This window comes from Panthera leo, chromosome F3, assembly GCF_018350215.1.
Source record: "Panthera leo isolate Ple1 chromosome F3, P.leo_Ple1_pat1.1, whole genome shotgun sequence".
Lineage (NCBI taxonomy): Eukaryota > Metazoa > Chordata > Mammalia > Carnivora > Felidae > Panthera > Panthera leo.
Window position 1 is genome coordinate 10,091,169 of NC_056696.1, and position 22,578 is coordinate 10,113,746.

Here is a 22,578-nt window from a genome sequence, read left to right on the forward strand (position 1 = left end):
GTTGTATGGAAACCAATTTGACAATAAATTATACTTTAAAAAATAAAAATAATAAAAATGAAAATTAAAAAAAATGAATCCAGGCTACTTTCTAACATCATACACAAAAATAAAATTGAAATGGATTAAAGACCTAAATGTGAGATCTGAAATCATAAAAATCCTCTGACATCTGCCGTAGCAACATTTTTCTAGGTAGGTCTCCTAGGGTAAGGAAAACAAAAGCATAAATTATTGGGACTACAGAAAAAAAAAAAACACAAAAAAACAAAACAAAACAAAAAAAAAATTTGTATAGCAAAGGAAACCATCAACAAACTAAAAAGACAACTACAGAATGGGAGAAGGTATTTGCAAACACTCTATCCAATAATGGGTTAATATTCCAAATATATAAGGAACTTATACAAATTAACACATACACACACACACACACACACACACACAAATCTGATTAAAAAATGAGAAGAGAGGGCATCTGGATGACTCAGTCAGTTAAGCGTCCAACCTTGATTTCTGCTCAGGTCATGATCTCATGGTTGTAAGATCAAGTCCCAACTCAGGCTCTGCACTGGGCGTGGATCCTACTTAAGATTCTCTCTCTTGGTTGCTCTTCCTCTCCCTCCCCACCCCCACTCATGTTCTTTCTCTTCCTCAAGAAAAAAAAGACAAGAGGACCCGAATAGACATTTTTCCAAACAAGTCATACAGATGGCCAACAGACACATGAAACATGCTCAACATCACTCATAATCAAGGAAATACAAATCAAAACCACAATGAGATATCACCTCACACCTGTTAGAATGGTTAAAATCAAAGCGACAAGAAATAACAAGTGTTGTCAAGGATGTAGAGAGAAAGGAATCCTCTTGCACTGTTAGTGGGAATCTAAATTGGTACAGACACTATAGAAAATAGTATGGAGGTTCCTCAAAAAATTAAAAATAGAAATACCATATGATCCAGTAATTCCACTATTGGGTATTTACTCAAGGAGAATGAAAACACTAATATGAAAAGATATATGCACATGTATATTTATTGCAGCATTATTTACAATAGCCAAGATATGGAAGCAACCTAAGTGCTCATTAATAAATGAGTTGATAGGAAAATGTGGTATTACATACAATGAAATATTACACAGCCAAAAAAAATGATGGCAACATTCCATCGTGACAACATGGATGAACCTAAAAGTATTATCACTAAGTGAAGTAAGTCAGACTGAGAAAGACAAATACCTTAAAATTCTACTCATAAGTAGAATCCAAAAAGAAAAAAATGAATAAACAAACAAAAAGCAGAATCAAACCTATAAATACAGAGAACTGATGGTTACCAGAAGAGGGGGAAGAGGTGGAATTGGGAAACACAGATGAAGGGAAAGAGATATACAGCCTTCTAGTTTTTAATGAGCAAGTCACAGGAATAAAAGGCACAGCAGAGGGGCACCTGGGTGGCTCAGTTAGTTAAGCGTCTGACTTTGGCTCAGGTCATCATCTCACGGTTTGTGAGTTGGAGCCCTGCATCGGGCTCTGTGCTGACGGGTCAGAGCCTGGAGCCTGCTTTGGATTCTGTATCTGCCTCTCTCTCTGCCCCTCCCAGCTTGTGCTCTGTCTCTGTCTCTGTGTCCCTCAGAAATAAAATAAACATTAAAAAAATAAAAAACAAACTGAAACTAATGTAACATCATGTGCCAACTATTCTTAAATAAATAAATAAATAAATAAATAAATAAGGCAAAATAAAAGTGACTTTGGTATACAGACCTCTGACTAGGGTCACTACACAATATATTAAAATGTATATAAAGTTCATATTCAGCTTCCATCAAGGCTTTTTTCTTTTGCAGAAAAAAAAGAAATCATGCAACTCTGATTAGTCAAGGAATCAAGTAATCAAATTAATCTGAAATAGGACAAAAACAGATGAAGAAATTTAATCGAATAAATCTAATAAAATTGGCCAAAGAATGTCACAGAACATATATGATAGTGACTAACAACCATTTTTTAGGACCTGTGTTAAGAATATGGACTTATTTGGGAATTTTTTAAAAGCTCATGAAGCAAATCAACGTTCAAAGGGAAAAAAATAATAGACATGTCAGAGGGAAATGCTTTAAAAGAAAAAAAAAAACTTAGTTTTTAATTTTTTTTTTAATTTTAGAGAGAGAGGGTGCAAATGGGGGAAAGAGGCAGAGAGAGGGGGAGGGAGAGGGAGAGAGAGAGAGAGAGAGAGTGAGAGAGAGACAATCCTAAGCAGGCTCCACACTCAGTACGGAGCCCAACACAGGTCTCAATCCCACAACACCAGGATCATGACCTAAGTTGAAATCAATTGGGACACTCAACTGATTGAGCCACCCAGGAGCCTCTAAAAGAAAAAAAAAACTTAATCTATTATGTTAAATCCATACAAGTGAATCTAATAAATGGCAGCTTCTAAAATACCTCTAGCCAAAGTTTTTTACATATTTAAAGCAGTCCCAAATCAAAGGAATGAGACATACAGACCACAGCTGCTGCTCTTACTTTATTTAGAAATCAACATCGTTGTCTTTTCTTATTGGAAGGACTGTTAGTGGCTATCAGTTCAGCCTCTCCAGAGTTAGGAGCTCCCCAATAAATCTTCATCCAGTTTCTGAACAGTGAAATCACTCCTTTCAGGATCATCCATTCCAAGGCTGGACATTCTATAAGGGACAACCTCCTTTATGTTAAATCATACAACTGCTAGCAAATGTAGCTCCTCCATTCTGAACACATTCAATTTTCTTCTTGGATACATAGCTGAAGTTTAAAATTTGTCCCTGAAGTCACTAGAGAGCCATTAAATAATTGTGAGAAGAGCATTAAACATCCCTCTGGAAAGAACAGGATGAGTATCTTTAAAACTACGTTCTGAGATAGGGGTAACTGCGCGGCTCAGTCGGTTAAGTGTCTGACTCTTGATTTCCGTTCAGGTCATCATCTCACGATTCCTGGAATCGAACTCCTCATCAGGCTCTGTGCTGGCAGAATGGAGCCTTGTTGGGATTCTCTCTCCCCACCCCACCCCCATAATAAATAAATAAAAATTTTTTAAAAATGTTCCTAGATGTATTTTAACAAGATTTAGTTACTGATTGGATTTAATAAAGAGGAAGTGTTAGAAACTTGGCTACGTTGCACATCTCCCAGATTTGGCTTAAGAAACTTGGCTGTGCCAGATGCTATTACCATCCACCAGGGCAGGCAATAAATAAGGGAGCAGGTTTGGTTTAGAAGAAAGAGAAGTTCAGTTTGGATCTACTCCCATACCCCTATGAAGATATTTTTAAGGCAATAGGAAATTTGCACCAGAATTCATTAGAGAACTGAACCAGAAATTTGAGTTTGGAGTCCTTGACATGCATTGAAAGGATTCCTGAGGGTGGATGTTAAGGTGGAAGAAGAAGACCAGATGAAGTTGAGGAAAGTTAGCCCAAAATGTGGTGGGCAAACCAAGAACAAGTATGTGATGGAAGCCATCGGATGGGTATTTTTCTGATTGGATGAAATATTATATAGTTGTTAAAATGATGTCTTTGAAGCACTTTAAATATTAGAGATTTTTACTAATGGTGAATGTAAGACACAACCTACTAAATTAAAATGTTGGTAATGTTTCTGGACTTTAGGATTATGACTCTGCAAAGAGAGCCACAGATTCACAAAAACTAATCACAATGACAAAAAGAAAGCCACAATAACCACAATAATTTCAAAAGAATCTACATAATGCATGTCATATTTTAGGATTATATTTCAATTATTTTGCTGTAAAAAAAAATAAAGCACTTCTTTTAAAATCCCATCCGACTACTGTGATATTATGATTTATAAGGAGAAATACATTAATCGGTTTTCACTCAGTTTCTATCACAGCGCTAAAACCCTCAGAATTTCCTAAGTGATAACAACAATCAAGGTATCTTGACATTCCTAACAAACCCCTTTCAACCACAGCTGAATTTATGTTAATGAGGTGACTTTTGGAAAGTACCTAAGAATGGTGGCAGGTTGCCAGGGAAAACAACCTGTAATTAGAGGGCTGGAACTTTTAGTCCCACTCTTAACCTCCAGAAGGGGAGAAGGGCTGAAGCTGGAGATTTAAGCAATTGACCCTACGCAATGAAGCTTCCTTAAAAACCAAAAGGACAGGGTTAGAAGCACTTCTAGGTTGATAAACACATGGAGATTTGGGGGAAAGTGGCATGCTAAGAGAGCATGAGAGCTCCGCGCTCTTCCCCATTCCTTGCCCTATATATCTCTTTCATCTGACTATTCCTGAGTTATATCCTCTCATAATAAACCTTGGTAGTAAAAGTTATATCCTTTTGTGGTAATCTAGTAAGTAAAATGTATCTCTGTGCTTGGTGAGCTGCTCTAGCAAATTAATTGAACCCAAGGAGAGAGCTATTGTAACTTATGGCTGGTCAGTCAGAAGCCCAGGTGGCAACCCGGACTTTTGACTGGCATCTGAAAGAGGGGGAAGTCTGGTAGGACTGAACCCTTAACCTATGGTTACCTAACTCCAGGTAAATAATGTCAAAATTAAGTTGAATTATAAAACACCTAGCTGGTGTCATAAAGAATATTGCTTAGTGCTGTAGGGAAAAAAAAAAAACATCAGAGTTGGTATCAGAATCTTAACTGTAACTTAACTATAAACTTGGGTATACTAACTAATCTTTAGGTTTAAAAAATATTCATTTATAACATAAGGACACTGAGAACATCTCTTTATTCCAACAATAACTAGAAATAATACAAAAGGAAGATACAATCTCCATTAGCAATAAAACATATGAAGCATCCAGAAACTAGATCAACAAAGAAAACACAAACCTTCTGTGGAGAAAAATCTAAAACTCAATTAAAATGACATAAATGATCTAAATAAACGAAGAGGTCTTTCATAGTCATGGATGACATTACAGAAGTGACAATAATCCTAAATTTAATCTGTAAATTTAACAAAATGTCAATCAAACTCCATCAGGACTTTTTAAGAAACTCCCTACTTATATGGAAGATAACCTGTCCACCAACAGCTAGGTCAACTTTGAAAAAGGGGACACTTCCAGGTAATTATACATATTGCAAAGCCACACGTTAAGAAGGGTATAGCACTGACTGAAGACAGAAAATCAAATATAAATGGAATAGATTGTCATAAACAAACTTATCTATATCTGGGAATCACATAAAGGTAGTGTAAAAAAAAAATCAATGAGTAAAAACTATTTAGGAGGTGATGCTGAAACACTGGCTTGCCACATGGAGAAGAATAAAACTGAATCCTTACATTACATCATGCACTCAAGAGGATGTTGACAGATCAAAGGCTTAAGTGTAAAAGGTGAAATGATAAAGCTAATAGAAGACTATGGAGAAGAGAATGTAACCTAGGAGTAAGACAGAATTTCTTAAATGGGAAGAAAATAGCACAAAACATGGGTGAAAAGTAGAATTGGTCATACCAAAATTTAAGTATTTCTGTTCCAGCATGGATATAACAAATGTAAAGGAGGTATGACATATTAAAAGAAGATATATATAATATCTAAAACTGATTCTATATGTTAAGATTCCAATGATTACATATAACTGAATCCACTCCAAAGAGTTTAAGTAGTAAGAGACTTACTAGAGAAAATTTTTATTGTACAGAATTTTGGAAGGGCTGCAGAAAAAGATTCTAGCATCCTTTTAGAAGTGCTAAGACACAACTTAGAACCAGGCCACCAAGAAGTGGCAGCCTCTTCTCTGATCTAAAGTCCTGGGCTCCAAGAGCACACTCCCACTGCCAGAATCTGGAAGGCTCACGGATGGATGTTACCTCTGCTGCCAGCCCCTGAACTGTGTTACACCGGCCACACCAGGAGCAGGGATACACCGTGCACCACCCTAGACCTCAGGAAACTAGCACCTGGACGCTACCCTTCTGCCAACACTGCCCCAGAAGAATCTAATAGTTCCCCCAGGTGTGCTCGTAAAGTACAAACAACAGAAGTTCCTACTAGGCCTCATTTAGGTCTTCCAAATCTAGTGGAAATTCGTCAAACCTAAGCCACATCTGAAATGAAACCCGCGAGGGACTCTGAGAAACATCGCGTTTACATTAGCCTCTAACAGAAGGAAAGAAAATCAGGAGGCTCAGTGACAGTCCTTCACATCCTTCCCTTTTTCAATAAAATAGTATCGAGCATATACAAAGATACGAAGAACCCTTGTGAATAAATAAGGAAAATCAGGAAATCTATACAAAAGGATAAAATGATACGAACAGGCAATTCATAGAAGGGTTTACCCAAATGGCTAAAAATTAATAAAAGTGTTCTCAAAGGCATTAGCCACCAGATAAATATAAAATAAAAGTTAAAGCAAGACACTGTTTGCTCTTATAAATTTTTTTTTCAACGTTTTTTATTTATTTTTGGGACAGAGAGAGACAGAGCATGAACAGGGGAGGGGCAGAGAGAGAGGGAGACACAGAATCGGAAACAGGCTCCAGGCTCTGAGCCATAGCCCAGAGCCCGACGCGGGGCTCGAACTCCCGGATCGTGAGATCGTGACCTGAGCTGAAGTCGGACGCTTAGCCGACTGCGCCACCCAGGCGCCCCCTGTTTGCTCTTATAAACAAGACCAAGATTGGACTGGTAAAATTCAAAAATTAGATAAATGCTAATTTGCTGCATTAATGAAGTAAAAACTGGGGAAAGCATTCTAGAAAATAATCTGGTAGTACCCAGACAAATTAAGTAAATATTTTATAACCCAACAACTTCACTCTTGAATAAATATCCCAGAGAAATTCTCACACAAGGCCCCATACTGGAAGAGTCAGCAGTGCTGTCTGTGGTGGCAAAGACCAGGAGTCCAGATGTTCATCGCTGTGCAAATGCTTAAACAAAATATGAAAAATGTCCAGAGCAACCGCACTGCACAACCCTAGGGAACATGAGTGACGTACAATAAAAAGTGAACAGTGCCACCTGGTGCATGCAGCCTGGCAGAACCCTCACTTTTTGGAATACGCGGTAAGAAGCAATGAACCTGATAGACATTCACCCAGAAAAAAATTGTAATTTTTTTCCCCAAAGGACTGCTGGGTTCTTTTTAAAGCAACAGAAAGAAGTCCAACTCAGAGTGTTTGTATAAACTAAAATTAAACGTATAAATATTACATACTTGACAAAACCGGGTATAATTTCAAGGCTATATCAATCAAACATGTAAAAGCAGTTCCCTATGACTATTGGGAGGGCAGACTAGGAAATGAACCTACAGTTATTCCCTGCTTTTTAAAAAGTCACATAATGCCAATTCGCTTATGCAAAAGATCTATGTTATCCCTCGTTTTCACGAACCAAAAGAAATCTAAAGAGGACTTTTTCATTTTTTTTAAAAAAAAAAGGCAAAAAGCGAAAATAGCGTTCAGTACTTTTTTCTACCCTGACTTGACTGAAGCAGCGCCCACCCCAAGCAGCGAGTGGTGCCACCCAGCGCTTTCCCCGGGGACTACACTCCGCAAGTCAGCACCATGCCACCAGAGCTTTGAACAGTGTCTGTGACCATCTATACTTTGTCTTGATTTATTTTGTGCCTCTGTTCGTAAGATGTGTCCTAAGGTGTCAGAAAAAGCCTAAGAGAGGTTATGTTTTTTAAGTCTCAGAACCCTCAACATCTTTCCCACATAAACTAATGGTAATTGTTTCTTTGCTTTATACCATTTCAGCTTACAAAAGTTTCCATAGGAATGCCGTACTTTTGGATAATGAAGGAAACCTATACAGGGAATAACTACAAGGAAAAAATGAAGAGTCTTGCATGGACTAATGATGGGGGTGTCATGCACTGAGGGATATGAGTAAATGAACTTTTTTTCCTGAGGATCAGGAATAGAGTGTCAATAATACTTAAAACTACTAGAGACAACAGGAGATATCTGAAGAACTACAGAGACGGAGCAACAAGGATGGGATAAAACTGCAGAGCATTAAATATTATTATGTATTTATTAATATATAAATACAGTAAAGATTTTAAACTTTGGCCTCAGGGCAATAGAGAATCACTGAAATGTCTTTAAACTGTACTGGCCACCTGATCTTCATACTGTTAATAGTTTACTCTCTAATCCCTGATATCTAAATGGGATGTGTCTGATGCTCAGGACAGAGTTAGGAGCTAAAGTTACCAATCTTTAGTTGGTAATAAAACCAAGTGACTTTAGTTGGTAATAAAACCAAGAGGGTACATACAGAAGGAAATTGATGGTTCAACCTTAGGGGTTAGCCTAAAGCTACCTAAATCTGCATGCTCGAATTTTATTATCCCAAGGCAGATGGTAGTGAAAATAATCTTGGAATTCAGAGTCAAATGAGGCTCCTTATAGAAAAAATCCAAATCAAAGATAAAAGACTTCTAGATGACTTTTTCACTTATATCACATGTCATCCCAGACAAATGTCTCTCCACAGAAATCACTGAAGTTCTTATTCAACCTTTTATGCCCACCCACAATATGCTAGATCTAACAGAGTCAATACACGTTTGGATTTTTCTAAGATCGGAAGTGACAGATCAAACCCTATATCCTGAAATAAACTGCCAGGATACTATCCAAACATTTTACACCCTCAGAACCATTTAACCAAAATAGCACTGCAGAGACATAAGATGTAATCATCCTTGAAGAACATCTTGGATAGCTGCAAAATGTAACACCTCCCATAAAGAATTTGCGTACCTTATGTCTCCAAAGGGGAAGTATTAGTCTATAGATTTAAAAGGGGGTGGGGTTGAGGAAGTGAGGCCAATGATCTAAAAGTATCTAGGTTAAAAAATGAGTTGCAAGAGATTATCTCTATTGTTATCCCATTGTTTTCATTACTCTTTTAAAAGATAAGGCTTGGGGGGCACCTGGGTGGCTTAGTCAGTTAAGTGTCTGACTCTTGATTTCAGCTCAGGTCACGAGCTCATGGTTTGTGAGATCAAGCCCCACTTTGGGTTCTGCTCTGACAGCCCAGATCCTGCTTGGAATTCCCTCTCCTTTTGTGCCCCTCCCCCCGCTTGAGTGCACAAGTTCTCTCTCAAAATAAAGAAGTTAACATTTAAAAAAAAATAAAATATAAGACTTGTATGTTAACAATGAGGAGATTCACTGTTTACGTAACTTTCTCCAGAGTGTTCAAATGAATTCATTTGCGACCCTGAAACGGTTCTATTGTAGCCCATTTGCTTCTTAATGGGCTTAAACAAGCTGTACTTCTTTAAGGACAATAAAACAAAACAAAAGTAAAAATCCTAGGAGTTCTCAAAAGCTTTTAGCCTCTTTGTCTCTAAGAAAGTTTTATGTCAATGACAACTTCTAAATGGGATACCATAGATTCATAACAATTTTGAGTAAGCATATAGCACAGGGAAAATTGAAAACATACACAAACCAATATAGTTGAACCTTGAGCAACATGGGTTTGAACTGCCTGGGTCCACTTACACAAGGATTTTTTGTCCAATAAATACAATACAGTACTGTAAATTTATTTTATCTTCCTTATTGTCTTAATAACATTTTCTTTTTCCTAGGTTACCATATTGGAAGAATACAGTAAATAATACATATGTAAAATATGTTTTAATAGACTTTTTATTATTGTTAAGTCTTATGGCAAACAGTAAGCTATTAATATTTAGGTTTTTGGGGGTGTCAAAAGTTTTACGTGGATTTTCGACTGTATGGACGGTGTTGGTGCCCCTAATCCCTGTGGTTTAAGGGTCAACTGTATGTTAAAGTACAATGAAGTAAGAAAATAGTACGACTTTTATTGAGCAATTTAAACTAAAAAAAAAAAAAAAGTGCAAAGCCAACAATCCACCCAAGAATAGGAGATGACTTACATTGGAGCTAATAAATCTAAAAAGAACTTGCTCAATATATTTGGTGTTAATATTAGAAAGACTCCAGATACTCTAAATCCTTGTGTCATACATTGTGTCATACACAGCTGTTTCATAAAACAGGTCAACCACACACTACACACAGTCACTACCTTAGTATTCAAAAACACAAGGTCCTAAATTCAAGGTAGTGACAGCCCAACCAATCTGAATCTCCTCTAGTATCAACCAAACTTGGCCAAAACTAGCAAAATCAAAACATCACTGCTCTCACCACCACTTATTACCGATACCCAAAGTATCTTTATCCCAGGAGTTTCTTCAGCTCTAACAGTAAAGAAAAATTAAACATGCAGAGGTTCGTTGTTAGGAGAAAAGGTAACTGCCAGAACCACCCCTTCTATAAAATATAAGGTTGGATGAGACCTGGACAAAGCAGCTTCCCAGCAAGACTGGATTCATTTTTATGCCTAGGAAACCAGGGTACCAAGTGATAAGAAATTATTGCCTCAGGTCTCCCACGAATTCAGTGGGATACTTTAAAAGGGAGACAGACTGAAAGATTCTCAGCCATAGATGTGCCATAGCAGTGCTACAAACTTACTGATAAACATCATTCTTTCCCCTCCTGCGTATGCAAAGCCAACAATTTAAATGACACAATTAATTTCCATAGATGTCCACTATATTCCTGAGTACAACAAAGAACCCTTCTGCTAGAAACACAAAAACAACCCCCACCCCCACCCCACCCCCCCACCCCCCGGGTAGTATTTAAGCATCACTTGAAAACACCATACAGGCACAATTCTTTTAAAGAAATAATTCCATTCCCCATGAAAATAAAAAGACTATCTTCAGCCCATCGTGGTTTTGATATAACAGATAAGACAGCTTCAAGTGGGTCCAGGATATGTGGAAACTGACTAGATCACAGAAGAGTGACAGCTATTTTCCTGTCCAATCAATGCCTCCCAGGACATCCTTGGAAAGGAGGAAGACATACATGTTTCTCTTTCTCTCATCTATAGAGGAGCAGATGTCAAAGAGTAATAATTCTTCAGCATGGTTAGAGTCCTCTTATAGCATCCAATTACTATCATTATTTGTTCATATAATGTTAACGTGTGATAATTTAGTAAATAGCATTTCAAATTGATTAGAAGTCATATTTGTCCTGTATTTATATTTTTAATATAAAAAGAGCCTTGGAAAGTTTTCAGCCACTAAAATTATAGCCAATAACTATAAAGTCATAGACAGTACTTACTTGTTTCTCTCTAATGGGTCCCTTCATGCTAAATTTCATTAACATCAGGTTATTACTTATAATGAAAACAGGAATAAACAGAGTAATAAAATTTTCTCTATTTCCTTTACCTCTTCTTTCATTACCAATAAAATTCATAATTAGAAGCTCTGAGTTGCTATACAATCTTTGCTATTTTAAAATCAACCAACAAATAGAGGAAGAGATGTTCTCTCAACACAAGTTCTATCAAAGTATCATCCTACTTTCATTAGATTCAATCACATCTCAGTGAAAATAACTAATTTTGACTAATCAAAAATTTTAGTAATTTTCCAGCTTGAATTCAATGGGAAGTTACCAATAGGAAGCCTAGCTACCCAACCTGCCTGTTTAAAAAAAAAAAAAATGGCAAACAATTATTCCTAAAGAGCTCAGTATGCTCATTGTCCATCATATTCACTGGCACACAGCAGGCACAGAATAGATACTGGTGGATGTGTTGACAGAAGATTAGATAATGGACAGAATCAGGTGAGTAGGGAAGGAGGAAAGAAAAGAAGAAACGGGTGAGAAAAAAGATCAGATGAATCCCTAAATCCAAGAAGTGTACATAAGATGATGCAGACAATAATACGTGCAATGACATTGAAATAAACGGCTGCCCGTTTGGTGAAATTAGTAAAGATACCAAAAATGGAAATGGGAATTTAATCAGCCCTTTCAGATGCTAAATCAAGAGTGACAAATAGTATGTTCCAAGAGGGTAAAAACTTCAAGACAAAGGCACAAAGTCAGGAAAATAAAATGCATGCTCATAGAACAGTAACCAGATTAACTTGCCTAAAGTTGAGAGCTTATGAAGGAAGTTGTGGGAGGTTAAGGCTGCAAAGTCAGGCGCTGTAGCCAGAGGCTGTGCACAACATAAATACTGAGGGTGTCTGACTGCTGCCTCCTCTTCCCCACTCCTCCTTCAAAAATTAGTACCTGCAGGGGCGCCTGGGTGGCTCAGTCGGTTAAGCAGCCGACTTCGGCTCGGGTCATGATCTCGCGGTCCGTGAGTTCGAGCCCAGCGTCAGGCTCTGTGCTGACAGCTCAGAGCCTGGAGCCTGTTACAGATTCTGTGTCTCCCTCTCTCTGACCCTCCCTGTTCATGCTCTGTCTCTCCCTGTCTCAAAAATAAATAAAAAACGTTGAAAAAAAAAATTAAAAAAAAAAATTAGCACCTGTACCCAATCACACAGCCACAACCCCCATCATATACTTTCCTTATCCAAACCCTGAAGGAAACCAAAATTTATGATAAAGTGACAAAAAAGCTTACAATCATAGAAAATGCTAAAAGAAAAAAAAAAACATGATGAATAAACAATTGGGAAAAAGCTAGTGACTAGGTATACTAATTATCAACTAGCACCTGATTATATCCTACCAAGCTTCTGTATACAATCTCAGAGTTGTTTTGTTTTGTTTTGCTTTAACTGGTTTGGTTTTGGATCGCTTTGAGCAATGAAGTTTATTAAGGCAATGAACCAGGATAGGAACTCAAACAGCACCAATCATATGCCTCCTACATGCTAGGCAGATTTGTAATGGCTTTACACATACTATTTCACTTAATCTTAACATTATTAATTTGAAATTACTCCTCCAGCTTCATATATGTGAGAAAAAATTACTTGAGAGTCACTTTAAAAAGCTAGGATACAAATTTATCTGCTTAACTATCACATGAGTGTGTATGTTCAGCACATTTTAATAGAATCAGAAGGAAATACGGCTCTAAAAGCACTTGTTCAATTTCAAATACACATGGTTTATATCTAAATACCTAAATGCACTTAAAACTAGGCCAGTCCTCAACACATAAAGTCATCATTAAAGCCCATCACTGGGGTACCTGACTTCAACCAAAACCACAGTCTTAAAGAAATCATAAGAAATGATTTTTCCAACCAAACTAATCTAGTCTCAGCTTTTGTTACCATGATCTATTCTGATATATAGAACCCAGTAAGTCAAGATATAGGGGAAAAGACAGCATTCATATAACCCCCTTTCCTGTTAGAGTAAGAAAGATGCATTTTCTATATACATCTGGGATGATTTCTGACTTTCCTTCACATATTGGACATGAAGGATATATTTACTCTGTCAGATGCTAATACGAGAAATAAGACTGCAACTGGCCTTCACAAATCAAAGTTTAATAATTTTAACCAGCTATATAAGAAAACCTTGTACTCCTAGAGTGGGTCCTTCTCTACAGATATAAAAATCAAGATAACCTTTAGAAAAGCCAAAATGAGAGTCACACAATCCAAATGCTAATGCCCAAGCCAATTATCAATTAGCAACTCAAAAGCTCACTGATACACCTGATTTTACACCTAGGCATGTTAACAAAAGATTTGCTTACTTAAGTACAAATCTTAGAGGAGGGATTTACTAGCTTAATGCCCTTAGGCAAGTTACTTCACAGGTCTGAACCTTGCTTAGCTCATTGGGAAAATGGGGGTAAACAGCTATACTTTAAAACTGTTGTCAGGATTATAGACACTTATGTAATGCACCACACAGTATCTGCCATTTAGTAGAAGTGCAATAAATATAACTTTACATGATAATTACAGGCTTTGCCAGCCAATAACAAATTGATCAGAAAGATCAAATTAGAAGTATGAGGGGTGGGTGGAGAGAAGACAAAGACAGCTCTATGAATAAATAGCTGAGAGGAAGGAAAGAGCCAAGAAACAAAGATGCAAAAACTCAGGACTAGAGCCACCCTGCACACTGCAATAGCTGTGGAGGGCGTCCCCAGTGTTTTCACAGCACGTAACAATGGCCTGCCTTCACTAAGCCATTTAAAACAGATTAAACTTTGATTCCATGTGTTTAAAAAAAGACAGATAAGCACATAATTGACTTTGGAAAGCTTCCTATCAAAAGTGATTTAGCATCACAAATTTAACATCTCACATGTCTAAACTTTAATTTTTTTTTAACGTTTATTTATTTTTGAGACAGAGAGAGACAGCATGAACGGGTGAGGGGCAAAGAGAGAGAGGGAGACACAGAATCGGAAGCAGGCTCCAGGCTCTGAGCCATCATCAGCCCAGGGCCCGACGTGGGGCTAGAACTCAATGACCGCGAGATCGTGACCTGAGCTGAAGTCGGACACTTAACTGACTGAGCCACCCAGGCGCCCCTGTCTAAACTTTAATTAACTGCAAAAATCTATGAACAAGCTTCTGCTAGACTTAATGTACAAAAGAACCCCTCAAATTTCAGAAGCCATTTTTTTCTCCTCAGCACTGAAAACAACTGTATTTCAAACAAATTAACTGGAAATATTTCAGTGCAATGGCCTAAAACATCATCGGTTTTTAACAGCTAACACAAGATAAAGTTTTTGTCTCCATCATCACTAAATGTTTTTATATCTACCAAACAAACACAAACATGTGCCATGAAGATCTCTTTCCACTTGAATTTTCTCCTACATTTGGAAGGCAGTAAAAAGCAAAAACATCTGTTCCTTTCTGCAGAGCTGACAACCCTCATTCTATGGTTTAAAAATAAATGATGTTTATGGAAGTTTATAGATAAATGATCACCTGCTTCAAAGGCAGCTGGCAATTAATGGATCCAAAGACATGCATGCAAAATTAAGGCCAAAAAAAGAAAACAAAACAGATTCCCTAAGGAGAATACTACTGTTCCCTAGGCCTCTGATAATATCCAAGACACCCATAAAATTGTAGAGGATGGTAAAGAACCAAATGTGATGGCAGATGACAAGAAAACAGACAGCAACTGAGAAACAGGGGCCTGTGTCAATCTGGATTCACTCCACCACAAGAACAGTGTCCCTGAGAGCTGCCTAGAGAAAATCTGGATCAGTCTAACCAACAATCACTCTTCTTCCAGCCCAAGGAAGGCCAGATGTTCAACAATTAAAGGGATGGACCTTATTAGAAACAGGAACTGAAAAATCTTATAAAGTCTGTATTTTTTAGAAACAGCTTTTACTCCATGTTGCCTTACAGTGTCAAACATCCAAAAATAAGTAATAAGCAAGGACATTCAGACTTAAATCAGTAGACTCAGCTTCTATTTCTGGCTCTGCCTCTGAATGAATCACAGTGTGACCTTGAGAAAATTATTTCATCTCTTTACCTACCTGCATTTCCCCACCAGTTACAAGATTAGGTTAAACCCACAAATTTTTCTTTTTTTGAAAAGAAAGTGAGTGGGTGAGCTAAATATATGGAAACTGCTACACAAATATCTACTGATCACAGACCAGCTATATATCCAACCATCAAAGACAAAATCAGTAATGTCCATATTAAAACAACTCACTCTGCAATTTCACCCTTGTACAGTAAAAAATTCTCCCTGGAGAGGGAAATAGAACACAGGTACTCACTGAACAGGACTCCTTTAATTGTCCAAAATTTCAAATTTGGAAATACTTAGCAAAATAAAGTGCAATGCAAGTAACAAGGATAAACCATGTTTTTCTCTTAAGGGCCTACGATCTTCAGGACTCTGAAAAATCCTCCTATGAATGGATTCCTCTTCCCTGACCCCTGCCAAGGAGATCAGTCCCTGTACCCTTGATGCTCCCAGAACACTATACTGCATGTTTCCATGTGCTCCTGCGTACTCAGGGAGCCCTGGAGAAACAAAACCCTGATTTAATGACCTTTGTATGTCCAGCCACTAGCATATTGCCTGATACAACGTGGCTGCCAAGAATATACATATATATACGTATATATGTATATATATATATATATATATATATATATATATATATATATATATATGTTAAGTTAAAGCGAATATATATATATCCAAAGTCAAATGCTATTAGAATGAGCAATCATTAATATTAATAGATGATAATCTGAATCATGGTGACATTTTCATTTAAAAAAATATATTTATAAATGAATGATTACCTAGATAAAGATGAAACACATGATTTCTCACCAAAATTAAATTTAAAAAATTAACTCAAGAATTTTCCTATCTTCTTCCCTCAAAAATGATCTTTCAAGGCCTTTTTTTTTTTGTTTTTTATTCATATTTTTTACAACTTATCTAAAGGGTATTAGACTATAAGCATCCCTTTTCATTTAACCTACACAATAAAGGGAAGGGAGAAGAAGTTAAAAAAATAAAAAGAAAGAGAGCCAGCAATAAATAAATGAATAAAGTGAATAAATAAAGACTACTCTTAGTATAAGAATCTATAAATGTAAAACAAAAGGTGAAACATATGTAAAATAGGTGAAAATAAAAATGTGGTAAATACAAGTTGGCATTTAGCCAACTAAGTAGCTATGCCCATTGAGAAATGTCACTTAAGAAATGTGTTTTTTAATGTTTATTTATTTATTCTGAGAGACAGAGAGAGCAGGGAAGGGACAGAGAGAGAGGAAGAGAGAGAATTCCAAGCAGAGTCCATGCCTCCAGAGCAGAGTCCTACGTGGGACTCAAACCCACCAAATGTGAGATCATGACCTGAGCTGAAACCAAGAGCTAGATGCTTAACTGACTGACCCACCCAGGAGCCCCAAGAAATGTTTTATAGATAACCTATTTATTACAGTAACAGAATTGAAGACTTAAGCTTTTCAAATTACATTTGAAATTTTTACCATGCAAATATTTATCATAAACCTACCAGTAATTGCATAAATGTTCATTCTTTCCTATTCCATAAATTCTTGCACTTATTATTTCCTTTAATAATTAAGAGTAGAAGGAAGAGGGCACCTGGGTGGCTCAGTCCGTTAAGCGTTGGACCTTTGATTTTGGCTCAGGTCATGATCTCATGGTTCGTGAGTTTGAGCCCTGCATCAGGCTCTGTGCTGACAGTGCAGAGCCTGCTTGGGATTCTCTCTCTCTCTCTCTCTCTCTCTCTCTCTCTCTGTGTGTGTGTGTTCCTCCCCCACTTGTTCTCTCTCTCAAAATAAACTTTAAACATTAAAAAAAAAAAAAGAGTAGAAGGAAGAGAACATGAAACAATGAGTAGTTAAGGTAAGGCCTTGGGACCTACACACCTATAAGAAAGGATAAACTATTTACCACAGTAAATGGACCCTTTAGCTGGGCTTTTATGGTGCCCACCAGTTGGATTACACGTCCTTGCGGTCTTCTCACCTTCAGCGACTCCAAGCTATACCTGTGTTGATTGGACATAAAACCAAATGAAAATTATCCCTAATATTCTATTTCATTACTTATTAACTTTCTAAGAGTGGTTGCATCAGCAAACTGGAGTACATCCCCTTAACTTCACTGAGTAGTCAACCCAGATTGCTGACAGAAACTACATATTACATACATAAGCAGACACATATATATTAGAGCAGTCAGAGCTTGCCTCTGGATAGTACTGGAATAAATTATTTGTTTCTCCCACGCTGACCCTTGTCAAAAAATCATTAACAATTTTCTTATTTTTAATGATGTGAGGATGAGGAAGGAAAGACAATGATGGCTCAGTTAGCTGTGAAAAAAAAAAAAAAAAAAAAAAGAGTTGATCTGCCTGGCGGGACCCTGGACATAGAGAATAGCACGTTTTGGACAAATGGTTGGAGCGGCCCTTCCTTGCGATGACTTAGGAGACATAACAAAGTTGTTCCCTTTAAGACCTTGTTAAAAAAAAAAAAAAAAGAACAATAAAAACCCAGAAATTTTACTAAACTTGAAAGCAGGACGTGAAAGGATTCCCTGAGTCAGGACATGCCAGAAGCAAGTCTAGGCTTGGCAAGGCGAGGAGAGCAAGTGACCGGGGAAGGCCCTGATTGGCAGGTGACCCAGCAGCAGGGCGCGCTCACCTGTGAACACGTTCTGGAAGCCATCTGCAGCCGCCTGCGCCCCAGACACCTTGGCTGCCCGTACGGGGGGCACCCCACCGCCCCCCTCTGAGGCAGCCTCGCGTTCCGCTAGGTGCGCAGAGCCCCCGGCCGGGGGCGCGCGGCTGCCTAGCTCCTCCGTCCAGTCCGCTGAGCGGCTGAGGCCGCAGGTGAGGCCGCCGTCAGCCCGGTGCTTCTTGGGCGGAGCGGCGGCGGAGATGAGGGCAGCCCTGGGCCCCCGGCTCAGGGAAGACTCCAGCCGCCTCTTGATCCTGGGGCTCTGGCTGGGAGACTGAGACGGAGAGTGATTGGGCGAGCTGAGTTGCCGGGTGGTGGTCTTGATGTAGCAGGGAGTGATGAGCGGGTAGGGCTTGAAGCAGCGTGGACTGGGCGCAGGACTGCCTGGCAGGGAGGCGGCTGCCAGGGCGCCGGGCCTGCCGGGCTCCCCCTCGGGCTCTGCCCCCGGCCTCGGGGGGCCCTCTCCCGCCTCCAGGCCCCACGCCTCCCCGGGAGAGTCTCGGGGGGCATCCTCAAAAGTATCTTCCTCGCCTTCCTCATCAGTGTCCCCAACCCCTGGGCCGGGGCTTCTGGCCGAGCCCTCCTCCGCTGGTGAGGACTCGGGGAACCGGAAGGCCGGGGAGGAGGGCGAGTCCGCAGCAGCAGGCTGGCCCACCGGCAGGCCAGGCACAGCTAAGGCTCCGGGGGGTGGAGGCTGCTCGGGCACCCGGGGCTCGGTGACCAGGCTCCGAGGCAGGTCAGACAGGGTAGACAGAGCCTGCTCCGTGTCGGGACTGCAAGGGGCCTCCCCGGCTGCGCTGCTCGTGCCCAGCAGGTACTGGTCCAGGCCCAAGAAGGCCCCGGGCTGGGGGGAGGCGGCTGTGGGGGCTGCTGCAGGCTTCTCAGGGCCCTGGAGCAGCAGCAGCAGCTGCTGCTGCTGCTGCTGCTGCTGCTGCTGCTGCTGCTGGCGGATCGCCTGCTGGATGTCTGAGAGCAAGTCCTCTTGCTCCGTGGCCGAGTGAAAGCTATAGATGTCCGTGTCCGAGCCGGAACTGGTTCTTTGTCCATCCTGCACCCCTGCAGCAGCTTCCAAATCCCCCAAGACCACCCTGCCCCCAACCCCAACATCGGTGGGTCCAGAGCCACTTGGACGGGTTACCTCGAAAGGGTCAGCACACTCGGTATCCGACAGGCCCGTCTCGTCTGCAGAGAGGCTGAGATCTGGGGTCTTGGTGACGAGGGAGTGCGTGCTGTCCAGCTCCCCGATCTGCAAGGCCTGGGAGTCCAGCACATCCTCGCGGGAGCCGCTGGTGCCTTTCCCCTTGGACAGGTTCTTCCTGATCCGCAGGTTGGAAAACACTGAGGCTCTGGATTCCGACTTGCTCTTCTTCTTGCCTGGCTCTCCCCCGCCGCCACCTCCTCCCCCCTTGCCGTGCTTGCCCAGCGCCTTCTTGCCCCCGCTCCCCTTCTTTGTGGCTTCCACATCTCTGGGCCCGACAGCATCCTCTGCGCTGCTTCCGCCTTCGTGCAAGGCATCACCTGCGCTCCTCTTCAGCTTCCCATCCTGGTTCCCCATGTTGCAATCCCGCTGCAGAGCCGAGGCGCCTCCAGCATTCAGGCCATGCCGGCCCTCCTTGGCCCCCAGCCCGCACAGGGGGAGGCTCCCGGGACAGTCAGGCGGCCAGGCGAGCCGCTGGGAGAGGAGGCCAAATCGCGCGGGGCTGGCCCTGCTAGCATCTGCCTCCGCTTCGCACAATGCGCGCTTGCTCCCGCGGCTGCCGTGGCTGCGGCTGCAGCCGAGAGCGAGCGGGCGGCAGCCCAGAACATGCTCAGTGCTGCGCTCTGAGTCCGCCAATGGCTGCGCAGAACGCAGCCGGGGCCTGGCCCCCCAATGGCCGCCGCCCCCCCCTCCGCCCTCGCTCGGCTTCTCCCCGAAGCCGGGCGCGAAAACTGTTTGCTCAATCTCGGAGACTTTCATCTCCGCTGTGCGAATCGAATGCATTGTCCCCGTGGAAAGAGCTCGTCAGCTGGAAGATGCACATGGAACTTCAAAGCTCCGGGACCTGCCATGAAAAAAAAAAAAAGTTAAAAAGAATTTTAAACGGTGAAAAAACTGAAGCCAAATTCCAATTGAGAGGTTCTATAATATCGAGGCCACGTATACTACCCACTCCCCCCTTCAAGTGCCTGAAGAAGCATGGCTCTTCAATAAATATTTGTGGAGCGAATGGATTGTTCTTTAATAACTGATAGGCTTGAACACTGTTAATGTGCTTGAGCATATGGTTTAGGAATGGTTGCTACATATAGTGCTTTTATGTCTGATGCAGACCTTGCATCTGTTTACTTGAGAGATTAGCTGCCATTTCAAAAGTTCATTTTTCGAATTTTTTATGACAAAATAGCAAAGTGAATTAAAAAAAAAATCCTAAGAGATTAGAGTTGATTAAAATGCTAATCTCCAAAATTCTATGTATTTACCATATAAATCAAATAGCATTTGTATTCCAAAAGGGTACATATACTATAACTCCCAGGAGGTCAGACTCATCAATATTAAACATGCTCCTATTGTTGTTGCATATAAAAAGGAAAAAGACAAAAAAGGAAACACCCTTGGCACAGACACATGAATTCAGATGTTATGCTATAAACCACTGCTTCCCAAGCAAACCCTTTAAGGCAAACTTTGTCCTCGCCTTTATTATAAGTTTGTAACAGTTTAACAGAATTTCTTAACGTTCTGGCTTCTATATTAATAGAAAAATTTCCTCCGTTGTAAACGTTGTCACTGTTACTTAGGAAATTTAGTTACCCATATTAAAGCATTTTTCAACATCCTGGGTATCTAAAGAACCTTTAAGATTAAAGCAGCGTTAATCAATAATGTTACAATAATGTTATGATAAGTTGAGTTACAAATTCATCCTTAAGCACTTTGAAAATATGTAGTAGCTATCCAACATGTTAGTATTCCAAGTAAGTCCAAAGGAGGAAAAAGTACAACATGTTATAATGACGCAATTTAAATTCGGCAAGCAAATGCTCCTTTGTATATTGTGAACTACATTTTAAACCTCTCTCTTTAACCATTTTTATGTTTAAAAAAATGGTCGTATGAGTCTTCGATATAAAAGTACTCCATTGCAATAAGTAGGAGCCTTTTTCAAATTATATTCTTAAAAACAGATGATTTAAAGTCAGGCACCCAGTCATTTTAGGTGGCCTTTTAGAGTAAATGCTTTGGAGAAATCACCTTTAAGAATAACTCTGCCAGGGTAACAGCCCTGTCTTGGAGAGGTTCTGGAGTACTTGAAAACCCTTTGTTTCCCCTTTCACAAAACTGCTCTTTTCTAGAATGCAGACTCCTCAGAGGGCACAGTTTCCCTAAGGCTAATAGAATTTGCTGCCTCTTTGAACACTGAGGTACTATGGATTTAGATTTTTGCTCTTTCTTTAACAAGACATCTTTGACTCCAAACTATTTTGAGTTTTTTATTTGTTGGTTTTCGTTTCTTTTTACTTTCTTTGTTTACTTTTACTTTCTTTACTATTTACTTCTGAGATATATTTAAGTTCCAGAAATTAAAAAAAAAAAAAAAAAAAGGAGAGAAGGCGGCAAGGAGGGAGGACAGAAGAGAGAAGAGACAAGACTGCTGATGTTTTCACATCCTTTGAATGTGAAACAATATATGACAGCTGTGTGCAGGTCACAGGTGACAAAGCTCTACTACATGCAAAGGCTTGTTGGAAAATCACAAGTGTGGGCACCAAATGTAGGTAGGTACTCTCAATCCAATTTAAACTTAATGAATAAGTTCAGGCTGAGATTTGTCTAAGGTCCCATAGCAGCAAAGGCATTACTTGAACCTACAAATTTAGGTTCCTAATTCTTTATAACAAACAACACTACACAGTTTATTATTTCATGGACTGGTAAGAGCATCATGAAGGCGAACAGTATTTAGTGGTCCCAAAGATGCCTGGGGCATGGCCTAAGCTTAATTCCATTTGATGAAGAAATGATACCATATCTCTAGTTGCAAAAAAACACATTTAACAAATAGAGATCCTACCTTGTGCCTGGCCAAATACTAGGTACCAGGACACAGGAAAAAACAAAACAAAAAACAAAAAACCAGGTGTGGCTAGCCTGTATATTCAAGAATCTAATCTAGAATCATTGTTGGTAAAAAATCTTCAGTATTAGCATCCCAAACAGGTCACCAAAAATGTATATGAAATTAGTTGCTACTCATTTTCCAACAGAAGGAATTGGATATAGACTTTAAAGATAATAGAAGTAGATTGGAAAATTTTTAACAAATGTTGAACTCCAGTTCATAATATGCATATGTGAATGTGGGATAAATGTACTAAACTCTGCAACTTACTCAAAAATGCATCAAAAAATTAAGATGCTTTAATGGATGGAGATATGGACAGATAACGTAATAAAGCAGGTATATTTAAATTTTAATTGTATAATTTAAGTGATGGATATATGCTGTTGCCGTAAAAT

General features: G+C 39.7%; 1 protein-coding gene across 2 annotated transcripts in view; it reads right to left on the reverse strand.

Annotated features, from left to right (window-relative positions):
- Positions 1–19,632, reverse strand: part of FMN2 (formin 2) — a 381,203-nt gene extending 361,571 nt beyond the window's left edge. For both annotated transcript variants that reach the window (XM_042925783.1, XM_042925782.1), the window contains exon 1: positions 18,042–19,632. In XM_042925783.1, the coding sequence (XP_042781717.1) occupies positions 18,042–19,632 (1,591 nt within the window). The remainder of the gene's footprint in view (positions 1–18,041) is intronic.
- Between the last annotated feature and the right edge of the window lie 2,946 nt (positions 19,633–22,578).